Source organism: Trematomus bernacchii, unplaced genomic scaffold (genome assembly GCF_902827165.1).
Source record: "Trematomus bernacchii unplaced genomic scaffold, fTreBer1.1, whole genome shotgun sequence".
NCBI classification, from domain to species: Eukaryota; Metazoa; Chordata; class Actinopteri; order Perciformes; family Nototheniidae; genus Trematomus; species Trematomus bernacchii.
The window spans coordinates 9,948,723-9,968,399 of record NW_022987973.1 but is presented as its reverse complement, the minus strand read 5'-3'; the positions used below and the strand labels follow the sequence as shown (position 1 = coordinate 9,968,399).

Genomic DNA, 19,677 nt, shown 5'->3' with positions numbered 1-19,677 from the left:
TGTGAAATATTGGCTACTTTTACCTGTTTAAGAAATAAGTATTTCAATTTTGAACAGTGTATTGTATTTACTATGAGGATCTTTTTTCTAATCCTAAAAGAAACGAAAAAGTATGGCTGTCAAAAAATGTCAAGTAAAACACCTGTAGAGTAAAACATACAGCATGTTCCCTTGAAGTGGAATGCAATACAAGCATTGGAAAATGGAAAATGGATATACCTAAAAATAACAGCTCTGTGCTTGAGTAGGCTATATGCACTGTCCACCGCTGATGAGGGCGTATGGTGGCACAGATGGCGGAGGCACAGAGCACGCAGAGGGGAACCCTTCTGACATCACCTGCGTCTATTTTAGGACAAGCTGGGAACATACACCCATAAGCTTTGATTCTGACTCAACATATTCTTCCTTCAGAGTGATAAGATAAGGACACATGTCATTGTGTCCCAGGGCAAGACACTTCACCCCAAATTGCTCCTGTGGGGATTACCCACAGTATTGAGTATGTAAGTCGCTTTGGATAAAAGCGTCTAACAAGTAACATGTAATGTAAAAATAAACTGCACATCAACGTTGGTTTCATGTCTGTTGATTTCATGGTTGTGTAACACCTAGACAGCGGATCATGTGCACATTATGATTCTACAGGCGTACATCTGTTTGAAATTCTGTGCACATCTCCTGGCCAGAGGGCATTTCCCTTCTGCTCTGAGTACAAGGTTTCACTGAACCAACATGACACACAGCCAGGCAAGAAAATCTCCCCACAGCCAACACACACTGATGCAGCGGCAGAGGAGATAAGTATAACCTTGTTTACATTGCTTAAAGCATAAATATATTTGCTTTAATTGGGGACTCGGCACGGCAGAGAATTTCACTGATACTTTCTCATAAAAGCTGTAATGAAAAACACAAAGACTTTCCCATGGTTAGCATTGTTTTTATCCTTTAATGTCATACTACTTGTTGATTTTATTGATCTATTAACTGGCTTTCATCATCTTAAAAGATGTTCAACATCCATATGAATATTGAAGCTGTGAACTGATATCTCACATTGTTTTGTGCATGAAAAATAAGCTATGTAAGCTATATTATGGGTTGTAGGTGCATTATTGATTTCACAATGAGATGCCAGAATCAGCAGGTGCTTTAGATTGACCGTCAGTGGATATCAGGTGATCTGCTTCCCTCTGGTGTCCATACACTCACACTGCAAGCCACACAACCTTTATTATGCAACAAATTATGTTCATACGGTCATCCATGGTAACCTTTAGTGTGTTATTTAACCCTTCAGTGGGAGGAAATAGAAATGACAAAAGATGTAGACATCAACATTTATTAAATAACCAGCATGTCTGTAATAGGCACAGTAAAATCTTTGAACAGAACCAAGCCAATTCAACAAGCTACGCTAATGTGTGATTCAATGTGTTTCTTTATAACCGTCTTGTATAACTGACTATCTGCTTGTAACCATTTATCAAAGCTGGCTTATTCAGTAAGCATCTCACACATTGAGAACTTTTAATATACAGTTTTTATCAGAAATGTACAATTCATGTAGAATATTAAGAACCCCTTCCTAACATTATGCTGCGTTAACCCATCCACAAACTTCCCTCAGCTTCCACAAATGTTCTTCTTTATATAATGAAAATAAATATAGGGTGGGGGCTTTCATGGCTAATTATTTCATGGAGAGGATATTACAAGATAGACGTGTTCTCAACATTTTCCATCCAAGTGGAGAATCACAGCTAACCTCTGGAGGCTGTTTCTTGGTTATACCGCTGATATTTCCCCATGCCCCTCCTTTAATGTGTCTCTGAGCAGGTCTACAGAGCCTTGGGTCTTACTGGCTCTCCTTCTCCAGGTACTCCAGATTGGGTGCGTCTAACCTCTGCTCTTGGTCACGGTTCTTTGTGAATTCCTGCAGCATATCCATGATCTCTCCTTGGTAAACCTCAGGGGTGGGCTGAGCCTCTGTAAGCACAAAGAGAACAGTTTTAATTGCGACCAATGTCTAAAGAACAACAAGCACACAGAGGGGAGTCCTCCTGACATCACTTTGGTCTATTTTAGGAAAAGCTGACAACATAAAACTAAAAGGCTGACGTTTACTTATTCAACATGATCTTTTGCTCCTGCTGCTAGGGAAAATAATTACCTGGATGTTTGTGGTTTTCATTATTGAGTAATGGAAAAAAACAAAGTTATGATCCTTCACACAGGCAACAGCAGCCAAACAACATCTCTGCTGTCAGACATTAGATAAGATAAGAGATAAGATGGAACTTTATTGATCCCAATTTGGGATTTGTTTGTGTTGCAGCAGCATAAAAAAACATGGCATTGTACAATAAAAATTAAAAGACAAGAAATCAGACGCTGTGCTATCAGGTCTCTCCATATTGCTAATGGCCAGTACAGCATAATTCAAAGCCTATCAGTGGTCAGACTTTGGAAATGCTCAGCTTATTATTCTGTTTATTTGAAACCATCTCATTAATAATTTGAGACTAAAACTATTTATGCAGACTTGATTTGAGTAAAGAAAGCAACAGCTTTTGTTTTGTCGAGCCACTTGGACGCGTGTTGGTGCTAAACTCACACTGATTGAGTTTTTCAGCTGTTCCGCATAACTGAATCAAATTAGGGAAAATGAGATGAATAAAGCGGGTAAATTATACTGGGACAGGGAATGAGCAATGAGGATGAAGTCTGAGCCAAATGGAACGTTGAAGAAAAAACAGCAACAGGAGTGGAGATTATTTGTAGGCAGAACACTGATTTAATTATCTAGGCATCCTCAGCCATGAATAATTGCCTTGGCTTTTTGTATAATACCCACTGCAGTTTTTCCACATTTTGTTGTGTTACAGACTGAATTTAAAAGAAGCAAGTCTGATATCACTGTTGCTGTTAGAGCAAATAGTGTTATTTGCAACTTGAGTAAACATTAATATTGCAAAGCTGAAATGTATTTGTGTCATTAAATATTTAAATGTTTTGCACTGAAAATCTAAAGCATTTCAACATTCCCTTAAATGTCTAAAATGCCTCTGACTGGAGTGTTGCCAGCCCTCTAACTAATGATGATAATGTCATATGTCTACTGCAGTGGTTCCCAAACGGTGTGCCGCGGCACACTGGTGTGCCGTGAGGCAAGTCCGGGTGTGCCGTGGGATTTTGTGTCAACCATACGTTATTATTGCAATATACAACTACACAAAAATAATTATTTTTTTATTTACTATATCAGTACTTTGTATGCACTCATTTCATAATACAGAGGCAAACTCTATACCTAAAAACAATTCTTTAAAAAAAAAATCCTCACAGAACCCCATATTTCGCTGTTAACGCAGTTGCAGGTGGGAATTATAAGACCGTGACACATCGAAGGCTGAAGGACAACACTAGAACTGTGTAACTTTTTTTCAATAAAATATTAAAGTCTTCCAGTCCGTGACTTTTCCTGAAAGTGTGTTATGTAGCACCCTATGTTGTTAAAAATTGTCAATATGAAGTCAGATTGAAGAAATCGCCCAAAAAAATTGCCATTTATACCTATTTCCGCCCAGCGGGTCATATTGACCCCACCCCTTTTCATATAAACATGACGTGTTGCTATAGCAACGCCTTTTGTCTACTGCGGTTCCTTATAGATTGAGAGATAGATTGAGAGAGAGAGAGATAGATGGATAGATATATTGATATATAGTTATAGATAGAGAGAGAGAGAGAGAGAGAGAGAGAGAGAGAGAGAGAGGAGAGAGAGAGAGAGAGAGAGAGAGAGAGAGAGAGAGAGAGAGAGGAGAGAGAGAGGGCGATCAAGAGGAGAGAGAGAGAGAGAGAGAGAGAGAGAGAGATAGAGACAGTCTGTAGTGAAGGAGTGCGCTCCCGCTCACGGGAGACTGCTCGCGCTGCGCTCCGCAGCAAACAGCTGTTGGGCGAGTTGAAAGTACGTTATGCTGGCCGCGGTGTCTAAATAATGCTTCCGGGCCAGCGGGCCATTTATAATGTCGAGCCCTGAGTCCACAGATTATATTGGTATACATTTCATCCCTGTGCTTTGATGAAGCCTAATTTGATAAAGTTTCAAATTAATTTCTGAAATATTTCGTTAATAAATATTTCATGAGTAATATAGTTGTCTTTGTCACATTTTATTTGGCATTAGTAAATAATTATGCACATTTACAGATATTTTACATGATATGAGTGATAACACGTGTTATAAGGGCTATTTCGCACAATAGGTGTGCCTTGAGATTTTTACTTGTCCTTTGGTGTGCCTTGGGCACAAAAAGTTTGGGAACCACTGGTCTACTGTACTGTTTGAGAGGCAATATCACATGTCTGAGGAGAAACTATGAGATGTTCTCTCACCTGTTGCCCAGTAGTAGATGTCCCAGTCGTTGCTTGGTTCATTAATCAGTCTGTCGTACTGATACAGCTGGCTCGCTGTCATTGTGTTCAGGTATCGCTTTGCAAAAAGGCTGCAAGAGAGATGGGGAATTAGGTTCAGGCTTTTCTCTAAATTGACCGGTGAATGGACAGCACACAGGAAACAGCTTCTTCTTCTTCTTTGGGTTTCTTCATGTTGCATTAATGCCTGCTTCTGGTGTTGGTCCTTGTCTACATCCCTTTGTCCTAGATTTAAGAGGATGTCTTCTTCAAAGTTTCTAGTTGTTCTACTGTATACTTCCCATGTAAATCTGTGATTTTGGAGGTTTACAAATATTAAGGTCCTCACTCACATCTGGCCCTTTTTGTCCATCTGTAAATGATGTAACTGAAATGTTGTATTTATAAGGCATATTCATACTTATGTAAATGTATCCATCTGAGAAATTCTAGAAGCTATTGTCTCCGGTATGTGCTGTGATGTGCGTGTTTTATGTTGGATGAAACAGCTGCTACTAGACCTGGCCAAGACAGTCCTGAAATGGAGATTTTTTTATCTCAAATTAGGCTTTTCCTAGTTAAATTCCCCCTCCTGCCCCCTTACACTGCTTTTAATTACCTGTAGGATGTTTTCCTACAATAAAAAATGTGCTGATGACTACTGATTACTATTTACGATTATTTTAGTGCCCATTGTTGCCTGGCCCAGCCATCTTATATGCTGTGATTTTCAACTAGAAAGAGGAAACACTTTAAGAATTAATTTTAAAAAAGGTACAATTTAAACTTGAGACACAGCTGTACTGCACCACTGCTCTAATGTGTGATTTGCTTTAAGAAAAAACAACACATCAACATGACAGATTATAGAAAAACTCTTCAGTGTAACAACCTGAGCAGAATGCAGTTCTCCAACATGCCCCTTTTGCGACTCTCGTACAGCAGGCGGCGCTTCTTGATGTCAATGGCCTCGCCGGGGCGCGCATCCCAGGGAGGCAGAGGGATCTCAATCAGGTCTCCCCTGGTGTCGTCTGCCGTATCTCCACGGTAACCACGAGATGATACCAGCCCTGTGAACGCAGGTCTCATTGCTGCCTGGCACACCCCTGACACCAGCTGGCGGGGGAAAACACACACGTTGACAAATATTAGTACAGTGTGTTGCAGGAAATATCACATCATTTTTGACAATAATATATATCTAAATATCATACAATATTGTAGGCTAATTACTTTATATATACAGTCTATGGTTAATTAGTGCTGCTTTCACACAAAATGTACACATTTATATTTGTATTTTTTTTTTTAAAACAGTAATGTGATATTAAGACTAGAATAGTAAGTTATGTTACCATAAACGTAAAGAAAATAATTACAGTAAAGTGGGATCATTTTATGAATTTACAGTACTCTATCAAACTGAGACCAATCTTAATATATGAATTCATCTTCAATCTTTTATTTAATTATATGTATCTATATATTCATTTATCCACCAATACATGTGTTGGTTTGATTGTCCCCCTACCTATTTTGCAAGTAAATTCAACTAATTTTCATATAATACGATATAATCATTTGGTTTCAAGATCTGTATTTCTACACAGCAGGATGAAAACATTTTGAGACTACATTTACAAAAACAATTGTGTTAAACCATGCAGTCCTAACTGTCCTGCTGCACAACACGCGTTACGTCAATGCTACGTAACGAGACTGAACACAACAATGCACGCTAGTTATTCAACCACAACATCTAATATAATGTTGCGACATTACAATGACTTTAAACTCGTGTTAAATAGTGTAAATCAGCGTGAGATCTTTAAACAGCCGTCCACTTTAGAGTCTATTTATATGATTGCAACGACATTAACTAGCATTCAAACTTTAACAAACATACAGCTAATTGTAACGATAATAAGATAACTCACTTTTCTTGCAACCACAGAAGACAGCATTTTGACCTTTTTCTTGAAACGTTTAGAGACTTCAAGGTGAAATGCTTCTCCGCCGTGAAAACGCTGCTGAACTCTGAATGTCAGACTCAAATCAGTAAAATTACACAAGCAGGTTTTGCGTCACAGCAGCACACGGACCACGATCGAGGTAGGACCGGAAACACCGCATTGTTAAAGTAACAGCAATTATTCCTCAAAAGTCACAGAAAAACATAACCAGCCCCAATCTGATTTAGTTAAGTTGTCACTTAATTCGTTTATTTGTAGTTATCTTTTATAATCAATGCCATCATACATGAAAAAAAAAGCGTGGCTGTAGGAACCAAATGTTGTGTGTTGTTGCTAACGGGTACATGTTACCGACGCACTCGTATTCACGTACTGAAATTAGCACTAGCATTAGCTGATCATAGAGCGAACCAATAATAGTCCAACACTATTTGTATTGTAACCCTTACATGAAAGCCCGTTCATGTTATTTGAAAGTGGTTATTAAAACATTACCTATTGACGAGCCTCGCTTGTTGTATTCTCGGTTTATCATCGTCTTTTGTTGAGCTAACTTGTCATTTTGTGCAAAATCGTGCGGTTGGTTCAAGTAAGCTAACGTTATTAACGCGGCGTAACGTTATCGAAAATCCTTTTTTTTTTTTTACATTGCATATGTTGACGGTATGCACTGGTAATTTTTTTAAAGTGTGCATTTGCAAAGGACACTTAAAACAAAGAAACAAAACGTTAGCTCCAGTACCATCAACTGGATCATCTTCGGCCCACGGGATGGCTGCTGCAGCCAGACCAAGTGCCGCCCAGAAGGAGCTCATGGATCTGTACGGGGATTTGAATGAAAACGACGAAGTGAGTCTCACCTTTACACACATTTATCGCTGCACATGCATACATGATAGCAGCAAGTGTGTACATGTAAAGTTGTGCGTACCTTGCTTTGATGTAGTTTAAATGCAACTTGTTATCTGATCGCTTTTAATTAAACAGAAAGACAATACATCAACATACATGCATGCAACTACCAATTACGATTGGTTCAATTTACAGTTATTAATACGAAGTTAGATTTTGCCAACATCATTATAAACCTTTCTATTGAAAAAACACAGGTATTTTCTTAGGTTATTAAAGAAACCAAACACCACATTTCTCAAAGGTTATAGATTATACAAAGATCTTGACCGATTTCCTTTGTGTGAGAACAGTACAAAAAAGGTGTTCAATTGTTTCAGATTATTCATCACAGAAAGAGCAGATTGTGTTTATTAGGTATTTATGAGGAAGCATCCTTGCTTTCAAAATATAGTATTAAAAATGGTTTCCGATATGCAATTATATATAGAATACTAAACAGCGGTTTGATTTTCATTTCATAACTGTGTGAACCTTGTTCAGTCTTTTTATTTGTTGTGTGGAGAGAACTATTTGATTTTTGGAGTCACGTTTAAAAACTAGATGCCACATCATTTTATTCAAGCCTGTAGTAGTAATGGGCAATTCTATAAAATATGGAAATAAGCACATGCACTCCACACTCCTGCAGCAGCTGACACACCCTTAGTTTTGTATTTCTTCTGGCAGTGTATTGTTCGTTAATGCTCTGCACATTGACTTACCCAGCATGCCATCATATATAAGTATCTTGTTGTTTTGTTCCCATCCCACACAGGACTTTGACACAATTGCTGAAGCAAATGAACTTTATGATGCTGTTTTGACCGGCTCAGTCGATCGGGACAAGAAAGGCAGTACAAATGCAGCGAGTCCTAACAAGACCCCTACTCAAGAGGAGGCTAACTCAACAACAGAGAAATGCCCAGACAAAGGACACCCACAGAGGAGACTGGCTATATATATTGGAAATTTCCCCTGGGTGAGTAACACCCTCTCTGTTTATTTCAATCACATTTCAATTGTGTTGTCCAATATCGTTTCTGTTGTTTTATCCACATAGGCTTGCAGAACAGTGATTAGATGAAACAGAACTATGTACCCATATCACATTCAAGATCACAAGTAAATATCTACCCCCCTGTCATTTTTTCCTCCTCTATTTCGCAAACCTGCTACTACTTCCAGTGGACAACTGACAAGGACATCGTGAGCCTGGCTCAAACGTTGGGTGTGCAGGACATCAAAGAGATCAAATTTGCTGAGAATAAAATTAATGGCCAGTCGAGAGGGTGAGTGGTTGCAGATCTAGTATTTCTTTTTTATGAATAAAAGTATTTTCTCTAAATGTATTTGCTTATAAGTAAGGAAATGTGTGTTTTGATTTATTAAAGATATGAATATCAGTGACTTAAAGCCATACATTAATTGTTTTTTCTTCTATGTTACACAGGTTCGCCGAAGTAGAGGTCACCTCAAACGAGTCATTGAAAATATTGTTTAAAAAAATACCCAAATGTGAGCTCAATGGGGAGAGGATAGACTGCCGCCTTGCCACCAGCCAGAACCTTGGTGTGTTTGAAGACATGGCAAATAGACGTAAGAACAACATGGTCTAAGAATGCTATTGAGGTAACATTATATAACAAGATGTAAGTATGACTGTCCTCTTTAACAAAATCAATGTTTTCTCCATAGGTATACCCATGCGCATTAGTTACTTAGATCCTAAGGTCTCAGATTCTTCGAACAAGATTCCCTCATTATTACCACAGGAGCCCAATCCTTCCCCTTTACCTCCACACTACCCATCACATCCAATTGCAAACAGGTTTCCATCATTACCCAACCCTTACCATGGTCATCCTCCACCTCCCTTCCCACACATGCCTCCACACATGCCCCCACACATGCCTCCACACATGCCCCCACACATGCCTCCACACATGCCTCCACACATGCCTCCGCCCATGCTTCCACCCATGCCTCCACCCGCCATGCCGCCCCCTTATTTCCCTCCTCATCCAGTCCATATTCCCAGCCAACCTCCCAGTCTACATGTCAATCCAGCCTTCTTCACGCCAGCACCAGACGGGCCCAGCAGCAACGCTTACAGTCAACAACAGTGAGAATAATACCTTTATACATTTGAAGCTATAGCAAATAAACAGCAGTGTAATATGTTTTGCTTCCCTATTGAGATAACATTTATTATTTTTAGCGATGACTTGTGGAAATGGTTAAATAATTATGACAATCTGTACATTTTTCAGGCGCACATCTCAAAGTCAAGATGCAGATTTTGAGCAGCTGATGAACAGAAATAGAGCTATTGCCAGCAGTGCCATCAGCAAGGCTGTGTCTGGAGCAACAACCGGTAAGTAAAGCTGATCATATTCTGCGGAGTACAACAACACAAAACTTAATGTGGAGAAAGGACTGATAGACTTGTGAGCATTTCTTTTAACCAACATTTGTTTCCCACCCCTCTTACAATATGAATGGAAAGTAAATGGTAATCTGTTATGTTATACAGTATATAATTGGAAAGTTACTAAATTAACAAAGTACCTTTTGTAATGACAAAGCAGAAATTAATTCAACTGCTTAAACTGTTAATACTAACCCAAATCAAAATACTGACAATCACTCTTGTAAACTAACCAAAAATGGTTGTAGCTTTGACAGACATTGTAGGATAAGTAACTGTTTAGGAAACTATGTTTTAATTTTTGCCTAAATAAACTGTATGTGGGGGGTAAATGTTATCAATTTTTCAAGGGTTTTGTAATAATCCTAGTTGGCATACTATCAACCATAATTGAAGGGCTTAACTACATTACTGTCTCTTATATATATATTCTCCTCCTAATGCAGGAGACTTGCGGGTGGCCATGGAGACTCTATTAACTGCCATTGCCATCATTAAGCAGTCCAGAGTGTATACAGATGAACGCTGCCAGGCCCTGGTCACCTCGCTCAAAGACTGTCTAGTCTCTATCCAGGGAAACTGCAGCTACAGGTTTGTTTAATTATTCTTCAGGACCCTCAGACATCTTGTTGTCCATAAAGAAACAGGTTGAGACAAATACACATTTCTCCGCAGGAAAAGCAGTCGTTCTGGGGAAGAAGAAAGAGACCGGGACAGGGGTCGTGACAGAGAGCGCGAGCGGGATCGAGAGCGCGACAGAGAAGACTCTTCTGATTGGGACGTTGCAGGAATGTCCCGAAGACACCGGCAACATTCCCGAAGCGAAGAGAAAGACAAAGAACGCTCCCGGGAAAGGGAAAGGCACAGAGATCACAGAGATCAGCGAGATCAGAGAGAGCACAGAGATCAGCGAGACCAGCGAGACCAGCGAGATCAGCGAGACCAGCGAGATCAGCGAGACCAGCGAGACCAGAGGGATCAGAGAGATCAGAGAGAGCAGAGGGATCAGAGAGGCCGTTACCGCTAACATGGTAAGTTTCTTTCTAATTGTAAAACTTATACTTTTTCATCAATCAGATGTTTCCTTCTTTTTTTACAAATTATTTCCACATCCTCCTTTTAGTGACCCCAATAATGTAAAAATTATTATCATTGTATTTACTGAATTTAAGTAGTTCGCCCAAATGTTTTACACAAGCTAAGGTTACCATGTTCAACTCTCTGGACTTTACTTATTTAATCGTATTTCTTAATGTCAAAAGACATTGGTTTTTGTTTATGAATGTCTTTTACTTAGGCTGCCTCAGTATATCAAATATTTTTTTCAAATTCAAGATGACTTTTATTAGACCAATTCCCAGGACAGACTAACTTATGACACTGAGTACTTTGCACGAAATAGGATGAATGATTTTCCATGGGCGATAAAGTCATTCATTGATTTAAACTTATATTTTTGGACCTTTCAAAAGATGTCCTTTTGTTTATTATGCTTTTTACTATGCAGAAGCACAATTCAAAACTGGCCTCCATTTACATCAATAAGTTAACCTGGTAGTGAGTTAAAATCATAACCATAACTATAATATATTTCTCACTATCTTTGTATAAGGAGTGCAGATTTCTAGGTTTATTTCAGGGTTTTACTGGACTACTGGATTGTGTAAGTATGGATTTAAAATATGTTCTTTTCCCCCCAGACAGATGGAGTGTTGAAGTGTGGTGAAGAGCAGACAGGACTATTTGTTTCTGCACAAAGTGCTTCAAATCTGGAGATATCCAAGGTGAGACTGAAGATGAAGAATTCTAAAGTGTACTTTTTGGTTCACCAGTCATCTGTAAATACTGCAACTTTAACTTGTTTTAAGAAAAAATTTGATTATAGATTGTTGCTGGGACAATTTCTTGATTGCATGCGCAGGAACACTCAATAACTTGTGAACACAATGTAATGTTTTCATCACTTTCTTTTGTATTCAATTTAAGATTAAAAACATTCCCTGAAAATGTGATTCTGCTATTTTCATTCTACTCAAATATTTGGTTTGCATTAAATGCCACCCTTACTGAGCATACATTTTATTTATATAAATATTTACAGCCAATCGTCTTGCCACAGCAAGTGGGACACATGTACCCTTCAACAAGAATACCCGTTTGCCATCCTGGCTCAGTATTGGTGAAACAATTTCCCATTGATAACAGGAAAGTGCGAAGTCTACACATCTTCCGCCTGTTTCTCCTGCACCTCGGCCAATGAAATAAATCTCTGTACTTTACATACCACTTTTTTTGGCGTCAGTTTTGGTTTATTTGAAGCCAATGCAGTAGCACTTACAATGGCTTGGCTTATTAGCTAATGAACTTGCAGGATTCTTGCTTTTTTTAGGTTGTTCCGTCATTGTTGATTGCACTTCATTCAAAGCAAGTTGTCATCTTTACCTCAATAATGAACATAGTAGTTTTGCTTTCCAACTTTCTGAAGTCTTGATCAGGCCTATTTTATACAGAAATCAAATAAAATTACTAGCAGCCATTTTCTACAATATAACACTATGCTTATAGTTTCATAGTGCACTGATACAAACATGAGAAGAAGTGTGAGAAACCATCTTCCCTCTATAGTACCAGTCAAAAGAGTACGGTAAATACATGAGCCAGTAATACAGGTTACAGTGTCATTTAACAGCTTTATTTAAAAAAAAAATGCATTAAACCAAAAAAAAAAAGTATGTTTCATTCGTCTTCACTGTAGTCTGTGGTCACTTCAATATACTAACAAAGCTGTTGCATGGACATTCAATCTATCCATGCAACAACCCTACAAAGTCCATGCTGTTCTTGAAGGTGGCCAGATATGATCACTTCTCCAGAGGGGCATAATTCAACAACTTCTCAATAAGATCCACATGAGACAGGAGCATCCGCCGACAACAGTATCTCTTCAGGCCCAGGGCATCGAGAGCATCACTTAAGAGGGAAGAAGAAAGCAACGTTAGTCCTAATGCATGGCATACAGGCTGAATGAATAAGTAAAGCATTAGTGCAGATAATAGTCAGGGTAACAGCGTAAATGGCCTCAGGTAATGGCTATTATTCATTGCATCACAAGTCTAAATGTGGACTACTTAAAACCTTGGAGTACATGACCATACCTTGTGGCAGATGAATAGGATCAAATCTGATGTGTTGTACTTCCAGACTGCTTCTAGAAAATTACTTTGGCGCAGATGCTCCAATGCAAGGTACTTAAGGGTACCTATGAGCTCCTAATGGCAGTATGTGTAGAGATGTAGTGCAATGACAGAAACAAGCAATATCTCACCCCTCAGTGTACTCGGCTTGAAGTAGGCCGAGGTATGCCTCCCATTTGTTTCCCACGATCTTCCCACACGTAAAGCACCGGACAGGGATGATCATTGTAGGACACCTGGGCAGAGGGAAACACATATGGTAACTATGCTACCTGAGTGGGTGAGCATGCCATGCAAATAGCAATAAAGTATACAAGTCATATCATATGTGTCGCTTGTATTAATAAAACGACATGTACATTTTGATAAAAGCACTATGTTGACATGTTTTGCTAAGATTGTCTGAACGTTATTGCTGTTACCGGATAGCTAATGTTTTGCTAACATTCTAGCTACAACGCTTAACTAAACCTGTTTTCGTTTAAAAACATTAACGCGAAAGTACTTGTGAGCTTCATGGGCTACTGTATATAGAAGCGTAAACCCGAATGGAGCTTCCCAAGTCAAGAGTGTAACGAAAAGTGAGCCCATGGTAGCCACGCGTTTAGCACAACAGTCCACTGTTAGCTTACGTTGGCCGCCAATAACACGTTGCCATGAGTTTACATAACCTTAGTCATTCACCAGTCAAAACCAAGTCTTAAAACTTTTAATGTACTCACCGTAAGCAATATAGTTTACAAAAAACGTTGAATTGTATGTTATTATGAGAGAAACGAGCAGCAAGAAAGTGATGGTAGCTGCGTAGCTTAGAATCCCTCGTTATCTCGATGCACACTTCCTGCCCGTTTCCTTCAAAATAAAAGCGCAACTCTCACAAAGGCTTACTTATTCTTAGCTTGTACAATTTATTAAATACCCCCTCAATGGTATTACAAGAATGGCCTGTATAACATAAAAGCTTTAATCTGCTACAGACTTAGATCTCCAAAATGGCTCATGACGTTGACTAAATGCATTAAAAAGTTGATAAAAAAAACTGATAATACATTAACAACCTCCATGAAGCTACACAACTCTTACAGGGCTGTTGTGTCACACTGCATTGGGGTTGACTCCAGTAAGAATGTACATTTGTGACTGCCACTGTAATGTGTGTATACTGACAAACTGCAGGTGCCCCTAAACACGCCACCATTCTACCATTTTGTGCAGTGGTGTTTTTTCACTGATTTTGGCTGAGCAGACCTAGGAACATGCTTTGCTGACATCTCCCTCACTTTATTCTGATAAGCGTGCCCCTGTTACACGTTTCAAAGTATATCTTTCTTTATTTCGTAAAACAGTCTAGAGATTGGTGATGAAGTGTGTTCTGACTGCTGATGAACAGTTGAACCAAGAACTTTGTTGTTGAAGTTACCAAAATATGGACCTAGAAGCTATTCAAGGAAATCACCAAATCTAAAGGTTATTCATCCACCAAAATGACTTCGCTCTGTTTCCAAATTGGAAATGTACATAGGAACAAGAAGAATTTAAAATATTTTTAAAAAATCAGACATCTGCATGAAGATTTATTAGGGCCAAATTAAGTTTGCGGTGGTGGCAAGGTCCATAGGGACTTGGCTTGGCAACCAGTTCAAGTCCCGGAAAGACAGAGTGCTACCAAGGTGTCCCTGAGCAAGGCACTGTTCCCTACACACTGCTCCCCGGGTGCCGTACATAATGGCAGCCCACTGCTCCTAACATTAGGATGGGTCAAATGCAGAGAAACCGTTTTGTTACTAGTACCTGTACTATGCAATGACAATAAAGTTGAATCTTCAACTCAAAAGAATAATTGTTAATTAATTAATTGAGCTGCAATATGATCCTTAATTCTGAATAATTGAAATACACACTTGGGCTGGTTCACTGTCTTTATTAAAGGTTGGATTATGTTTATTTCCTTTTTACATTTAGAAGTTTGAGGGCAGAAGGGTGTGTGCATAAGGAACAAATGTTAGAAATATATAAAAAATATATCATAACTGTCATTATCGTTAGTCACCATGAAAAACGCCATCATTGCCATCAGCATACATCACTTGTTGCCATCTTTAATATACATCATAATCACTACCAACAATATTATTACATCATTATATATGTAGTTTAACTTGCTACAGCACAAGTGCTAAATAAGGAGTCCTATCAGAATTATTGCATGTATACGCTGTTGAAATAATGAAAATAGGATTTTTTTTTTAAGTACACTGTATTGTACAATGTCGGGTGAAGTTTGTTTTGGTGTTGGCCTACCATCTATTGGTTGTGTTTTGGTGTTCACTGAGGTATGTTTGTACACTATTTTTTGCCAGTAATGTGTTGTGAAATTCACAAGTACTGTTACAACTTATATAAAATAATGGTGCGAATCAGAACTGTCTTTCTGTTATCTACTTATGGAGCAGAGGGCCTCACTATGGCTTTGACAGTACATGTAAGTGGGCACTATTGTGTACAGCTGAACAGGTGAGTGTTGCTGCTCAAGAATTGTGAATGCTTCACTTTTTTTCCTCCCCTAAAGTGCACTACACCCTACTTTCAATGTAGTAGAAACATACGCTGCTCTCATTAAATAACAGTTGCACGTATGAATTAAGTATAGATTTTTTCCTAAAACTACATTAGTGGAACACAATGAAGACATAAACAATGAAGCAGGCTTTAAACCTGATAATGCAAGACTAATGGCTGTCCACCCTGTTACAGCAAAGTATCTACTGTAAGATGTAAAACAGAATGAACCCACACCACTGTGGATGGTGTGTGAGACATGAAAGGTTAATTGATTTGTGACATCATTTGACAGAAAAATTACTTTTTCTTATTAGCAAGAGGTAACTTCACTATTATTGTCTAAAACATACTGTACATGTTTTATCTCTTACAATCCTCTACATCCCATTTCTTAAACCACTGCATGCTTATATTTTCTTTTTTATTGCACTGTACCCTTTGACATGTTTTGGGTATGCAGTGTCTCTTAACTGAATCCCATCATTTAGGCATTTGTTTAGCCAAAATAAGTGCAATACATCACAATGCATAGTTTCATCTAATTTCAGGTATTCCCTTTAGATAGTTTAAAAACAAAAAATAAGTAAAATAAGACCTACAACAACTCTGATAGCCAGTATTAAAATTATAATGTTTCAAGATTGTGGATAGTTTTTCATTATTATTTAGTGAACCAGCAGATTTAGAATAATTTAGAGTAAGAATTCACAAATATTGCTAGGATGTCAATATATATGTAAACTGGATTAGACAAGATAAAGCAGTTGAATAAACTACTTTTAAAGAGTTGAGGCTTTGTAGCTCAGAACTACAGTGTTTTTTTTTTTTAAAGGAATTGATTACAGTACAGATGCAGTAATGAAGCAACATCATGCATATATTATGTGTAATTATGCTCCATGTCAAAAATTGAATGGTTTGATTCACTACAAGTGAAAGCAGGCCAAAACACAAACAAACATAAGACGCACAGTGGCTCCCATTCCCCCATCTGTACCATAATAGTCTATAACAATGCTCTAACTCATCATCCAATTCATACTTTAATTTGAGATAATGAGTTGGTTTAATTTCTCCGTGCCAGTAGCAACACTCCCAGCAAGATGGCTCCTGCAGCAATAACTACTCCACCAATGAGAAAAGGTTTCAGGTGTTCCAGAGAGTCTGTGCCGGAGGCCGCAGCCTCGTCACCTGCCGCCTCTGCTTCTGCTTCTGCTGCCCCATCCTGGGCAGGAGGAAGCTCGGGCTCAGGGGCTGCAGGGACTTCAGGGGCTTCAGGGGCTGCAGGGGCAGGATCAGCCTTGCGTGGGGCTGCTGGCTCCTTCTTCTCCACTTTAGGTGCCGCCTTGGGTGCTGTAGCCCCGGACTTGGCCTTGGCTTCCATGGACTCAGGGACAGAGGTGTGGTCTGGTCAGGAGGATTCTTTATAAGGTCAGCTCTGTGCTGCTTCACTGAGGAAACACAGCAAACAGACAAAGATTATCCCTCTATTATCCATCACGTTATCTGCTCTGCTGAGCGTAGAGACACTGGAATATGAAAGCCTTTGAATCCATGTGTTCACTGTACAGCTGAGCAGCGGTGTGGTGGTGGGCCTTAAAGTGACCTTGGAAAAAGATGACATTGATAGGAACACGCTGATGCTCAGAGGACAGGGAATAGTTTATTTTGGTCTCAGCAGCTGTGACACAATATGACAGTGACATTTTTTTATGGCAGCTTCCTGTGTATAGCTTTTTCATGGGAAAATCTATCAGTTTTGTAATGGAGGAAGTATACTCTAACAGCTGAGTTTATTCTGAGTCAAGGACTGAATCTATATTTCTCTGAGAAAGAGCCTAATCCAGACACAAACACATGTAGATTTGATCTTATCCCACTCTCTGTTCTCACTCTGTTAAACTGCATGAGTCATGTGTGCTATAAATGGAGGGCAAGATGGAGGAAAGAAATAAGGACCATCATCACTGCGAGGAAATCAGTGAAATGCAAATGAGGGGGGGGGGGGGAATTAAGGTGAAAAAAAAATGCTGTTATTGAATAAACGCATCATAGCAGCTTGCACATTACATAATATAGGCTTTACAAATAAACTTCCGATTACATCATGCATTGATTAGAAGAAATATGGACAATACATACCTCTCCAAGAGCTCTGTAGAGATTACAAAAATAACATATGACGAAGGAACTGCAGCAGTCTCTGGAAGTGAGAATGTCCTTAATATAAGAAAATGAGAGAAAGCGGAGCGATGGAGGACACTGTAAGCAGGAGGGAGGAGAAAGAGAGGGAGAGGAGGAGAGACTGGGATGTACCATCTCGTCCTCAAGAATAGGGGGAGTCTATTTTCTTTGACTCCATCCTGGGTTTTGGAGCATTTTAAGAATATTCTTAATCTTAAGTATTAAAGACTTAGGCCTAATAATAACGCCAATACAAGTTTTGGGCATTTTTTGAGGTACAATGTAGCGGGAGAAAGTATTTGGAAAATTACAGTTACATTGTTTTTGCTTACACAAGCTAATTTAATTTCAAATTAAACTAATATTGAGGTCAGTGTCTTAATCCTCTTTCTTAGTTCAACTATTTTCTATAAAAAATAAATAAAGATTTTTTCATATTTCTGCTATGTATTATTATTTATATGTTATGATTGTTTCCTTGCAGTAGGCTACTTGTCTCTATTCTCTATGTTTTTTGTGACCATCATGAAACAAAATACCAGAGCAAATTCCTGTGAAAACCTTGTCAGAATCCACTGTTTTTTTTTTTTAATGAATCACAAATACATTTTGTAACTACATTTTCTGACAAGGCTTTGAAGTCATTCTTCAAACCAAAAATCATAGAGTTAGATGAATATTAAGGAAAGTGGACTGTAGAATATAATAAATCTATTTACCTGCTTCTCCTCCTGCAGAGTTGAGACCCTGGCTCGGCCCCACCCACCATGCTTAAACCTAACAGAACAAACAGGGACCTTACCACTGTCAGATCAGAGGTCATTTACACATACAGTGCTTATAATAGGGGTCACAAATGCTGTAGGCTACAAGGACAGATCGTTGTTGGGCGGAATTAAACTGGTCTAGTCTACTGACACTATTTCTGCATTTTGCCCCACTAGCACATTCCCTAGTGACACCACTGGAAATCCTCCTCTGTCCGTCCCCATAAGAGTATTGGCCACACCTTATCAGTATTTTATGAGTCACGTTTTCTTCTCTACAGGGGAATCCTCCCTGCATCACGTTTGCCCCTGTTTGTACACGTTTATAATGGCATGCATTACAGCTATGCAGAGTAAATGATGTTTCAAATTACACACCAATGACAGCTTTGGTTCTATTTTCAGGCTGGAGATCCTCTGCCACATGGCCTGGAGCCCTGAGGTCAGCAGGTGTGAAAGTGAGAGAGACGGAGAGACAAGGTGTTAATTGAGGCTTTCCTCATCCATCTGATCTCTTATTTAAAACATTGTTGGCATTGCTTTCGCTAGTTCGCCTGCATTTCTGACAGATGATAGTAGGGTACACCACCAGAGTTTATTACGTGACGCTGATCCACGCCCAGTGTACGTAGCTCCATGAAAAGATTTGAATAGGTCAAGACAGTAATCGGTAACGTACGGAGCTGTTGGTCAGATGCGTTGGTTTACCGGTTGATATGAAAGATACTGTCAAAACCATAGACTGTATGGTCAAAACGAGTCAAATAGTGATCTAAAATTGGTTTCAACTACCAATACAAACAAACGCCTTTATGACAATCAATTATTTATAATATAATCGAAAATAAAATCAAAATACCCCTAGATGTAATGACATGATTACGATGTGATGTTTAAATTGGGCATAATATTTTACATCAAATTTAATAGATTACATAATTAGAAACAAAAGTTAAAACTATGAAAGAACCTTATTTCTTCGGGTAGTCTTACACGTATAGACTACAGTCCATATTAGTGAACGAAATATTAAGGTTAATATTGACAAAAATGTTTCTGATAATTCACGTTTATTTACTGCACAAGTGCTTTGCCTGTATCGCTCTTACGTCCCTTGGACATTGATTTGGGTCAATTCTAAATTACGCATGCGTTGTGGCAAAACTGGGCCCATTCAAACACGCATTTTGACATTTTCTCCTTGAATGTAGTTTACGGATTTTAACTTTTAACCACTACCCTTCAAAACAGACCGC

The 19,677-nt window shown here is 38.8% G+C and overlaps 3 protein-coding genes and 1 long non-coding RNA gene across 4 annotated transcripts; 1 reads left to right on the top strand and 3 right to left on the bottom strand.

Annotated features, from left to right (window-relative positions):
• Positions 1-1,331: 1,331 nt before the first annotated feature.
• sdhaf2 (succinate dehydrogenase complex assembly factor 2) lies at positions 1,332-6,508 on the bottom strand. The gene is made up of 4 exons (XM_034117137.1): positions 6,357-6,508; positions 5,312-5,535; positions 4,402-4,511; positions 1,332-1,992 (listed from the first exon to the last, which is right to left on the bottom strand). The coding sequence occupies exons 1-4, from the start codon at positions 6,381-6,383 to the stop codon at positions 1,862-1,864; spliced, it is 492 nt and encodes a 163-aa protein (XP_033973028.1). The 5' UTR covers positions 6,384-6,508; the 3' UTR covers positions 1,332-1,861.
• A 248-nt stretch (positions 6,509-6,756) lies between these two features.
• LOC117471746 (cleavage and polyadenylation specificity factor subunit 7-like) lies at positions 6,757-11,726 on the top strand. Its single transcript, XM_034116956.1, has 9 exons — positions 6,757-7,241; positions 8,062-8,265; positions 8,472-8,575; positions 8,737-8,882; positions 8,982-9,408; positions 9,557-9,660; positions 10,161-10,305; positions 10,390-10,745; positions 11,415-11,726. The coding sequence occupies exons 1-8, from the start codon at positions 7,047-7,049 to the stop codon at positions 10,739-10,741; spliced, it is 1,677 nt and encodes a 558-aa protein (XP_033972847.1). The 5' UTR covers positions 6,757-7,046; the 3' UTR covers positions 10,742-10,745; positions 11,415-11,726.
• Positions 11,727-12,325: 599 nt separating this feature from the next.
• On the bottom strand, positions 12,326-13,796 carry polr2l (polymerase (RNA) II (DNA directed) polypeptide L). Its single transcript, XM_034116957.1, has 3 exons — positions 13,631-13,796; positions 13,040-13,144; positions 12,326-12,684 (listed from the first exon to the last, which is right to left on the bottom strand). Exons 2-3 carry the CDS (start codon positions 13,132-13,134, stop codon positions 12,576-12,578), a joined length of 204 nt encoding a protein of 67 aa, XP_033972848.1. The 5' UTR covers positions 13,135-13,144; positions 13,631-13,796; the 3' UTR covers positions 12,326-12,575.
• A 1,013-nt stretch (positions 13,797-14,809) lies between these two features.
• LOC117471258 lies at positions 14,810-17,756 on the bottom strand. The gene is made up of 2 exons (XR_004554781.1): positions 17,613-17,756; positions 14,810-16,921 (listed from the first exon to the last, which is right to left on the bottom strand). It is a non-coding gene; the product is annotated as an uncharacterized LOC117471258 (long non-coding RNA).
• Positions 17,757-19,677: the final 1,921 nt, after the last annotated feature.

What these genes read in the sequence shown, in the direction of transcription:
- sdhaf2 (XM_034117137.1), bottom strand. Translation starts at nt 6,383, where the DNA reads ATGCTGTCTTCTGTGGTTGCAAGAAAA. An exon ending in CTTCTGTGGTTGCAAGAAAA is followed by an intron (nt 5,536 to 6,356) that starts GTGAGTTATCTT and finishes TTCCCCCGCCAG; the next exon opens with CTGGTGTCAGGGGTGTGCCA. An exon ending in CATCTACTACTGGGCAACAG is followed by an intron (nt 1,993 to 4,401) that starts GTGAGAGAACAT and finishes TTGTGCTTACAG; the next exon opens with AGGCTCAGCCCACCCCTGAG.
- LOC117471746 (XM_034116956.1), top strand. Translation starts at nt 7,047, where the DNA reads ATGTTGACGGTATGCACTGGTAATTTTTTTAAAGTGTGCATTTGCAAA. An exon ending in ATTTGAATGAAAACGACGAA is followed by an intron (nt 7,242 to 8,061) that starts GTGAGTCTCACC and finishes CATCCCACACAG; the next exon opens with GACTTTGACACAATTGCTGA. An exon ending in ATTAATGGCCAGTCGAGAGG is followed by an intron (nt 8,576 to 8,736) that starts GTGAGTGGTTGC and finishes TATGTTACACAG; the next exon opens with GTTCGCCGAAGTAGAGGTCA.
- polr2l (XM_034116957.1), bottom strand. Translation starts at nt 13,134, where the DNA reads ATGATCATCCCTGTCCGGTGCTTTACGTGTGGGAAGATCGTGGGAAAC. An exon ending in CAAGCCGAGTACACTGAGGG is followed by an intron (nt 12,685 to 13,039) that starts GTGAGATATTGC and finishes TTCCCTCTTAAG; the next exon opens with TGATGCTCTCGATGCCCTGG.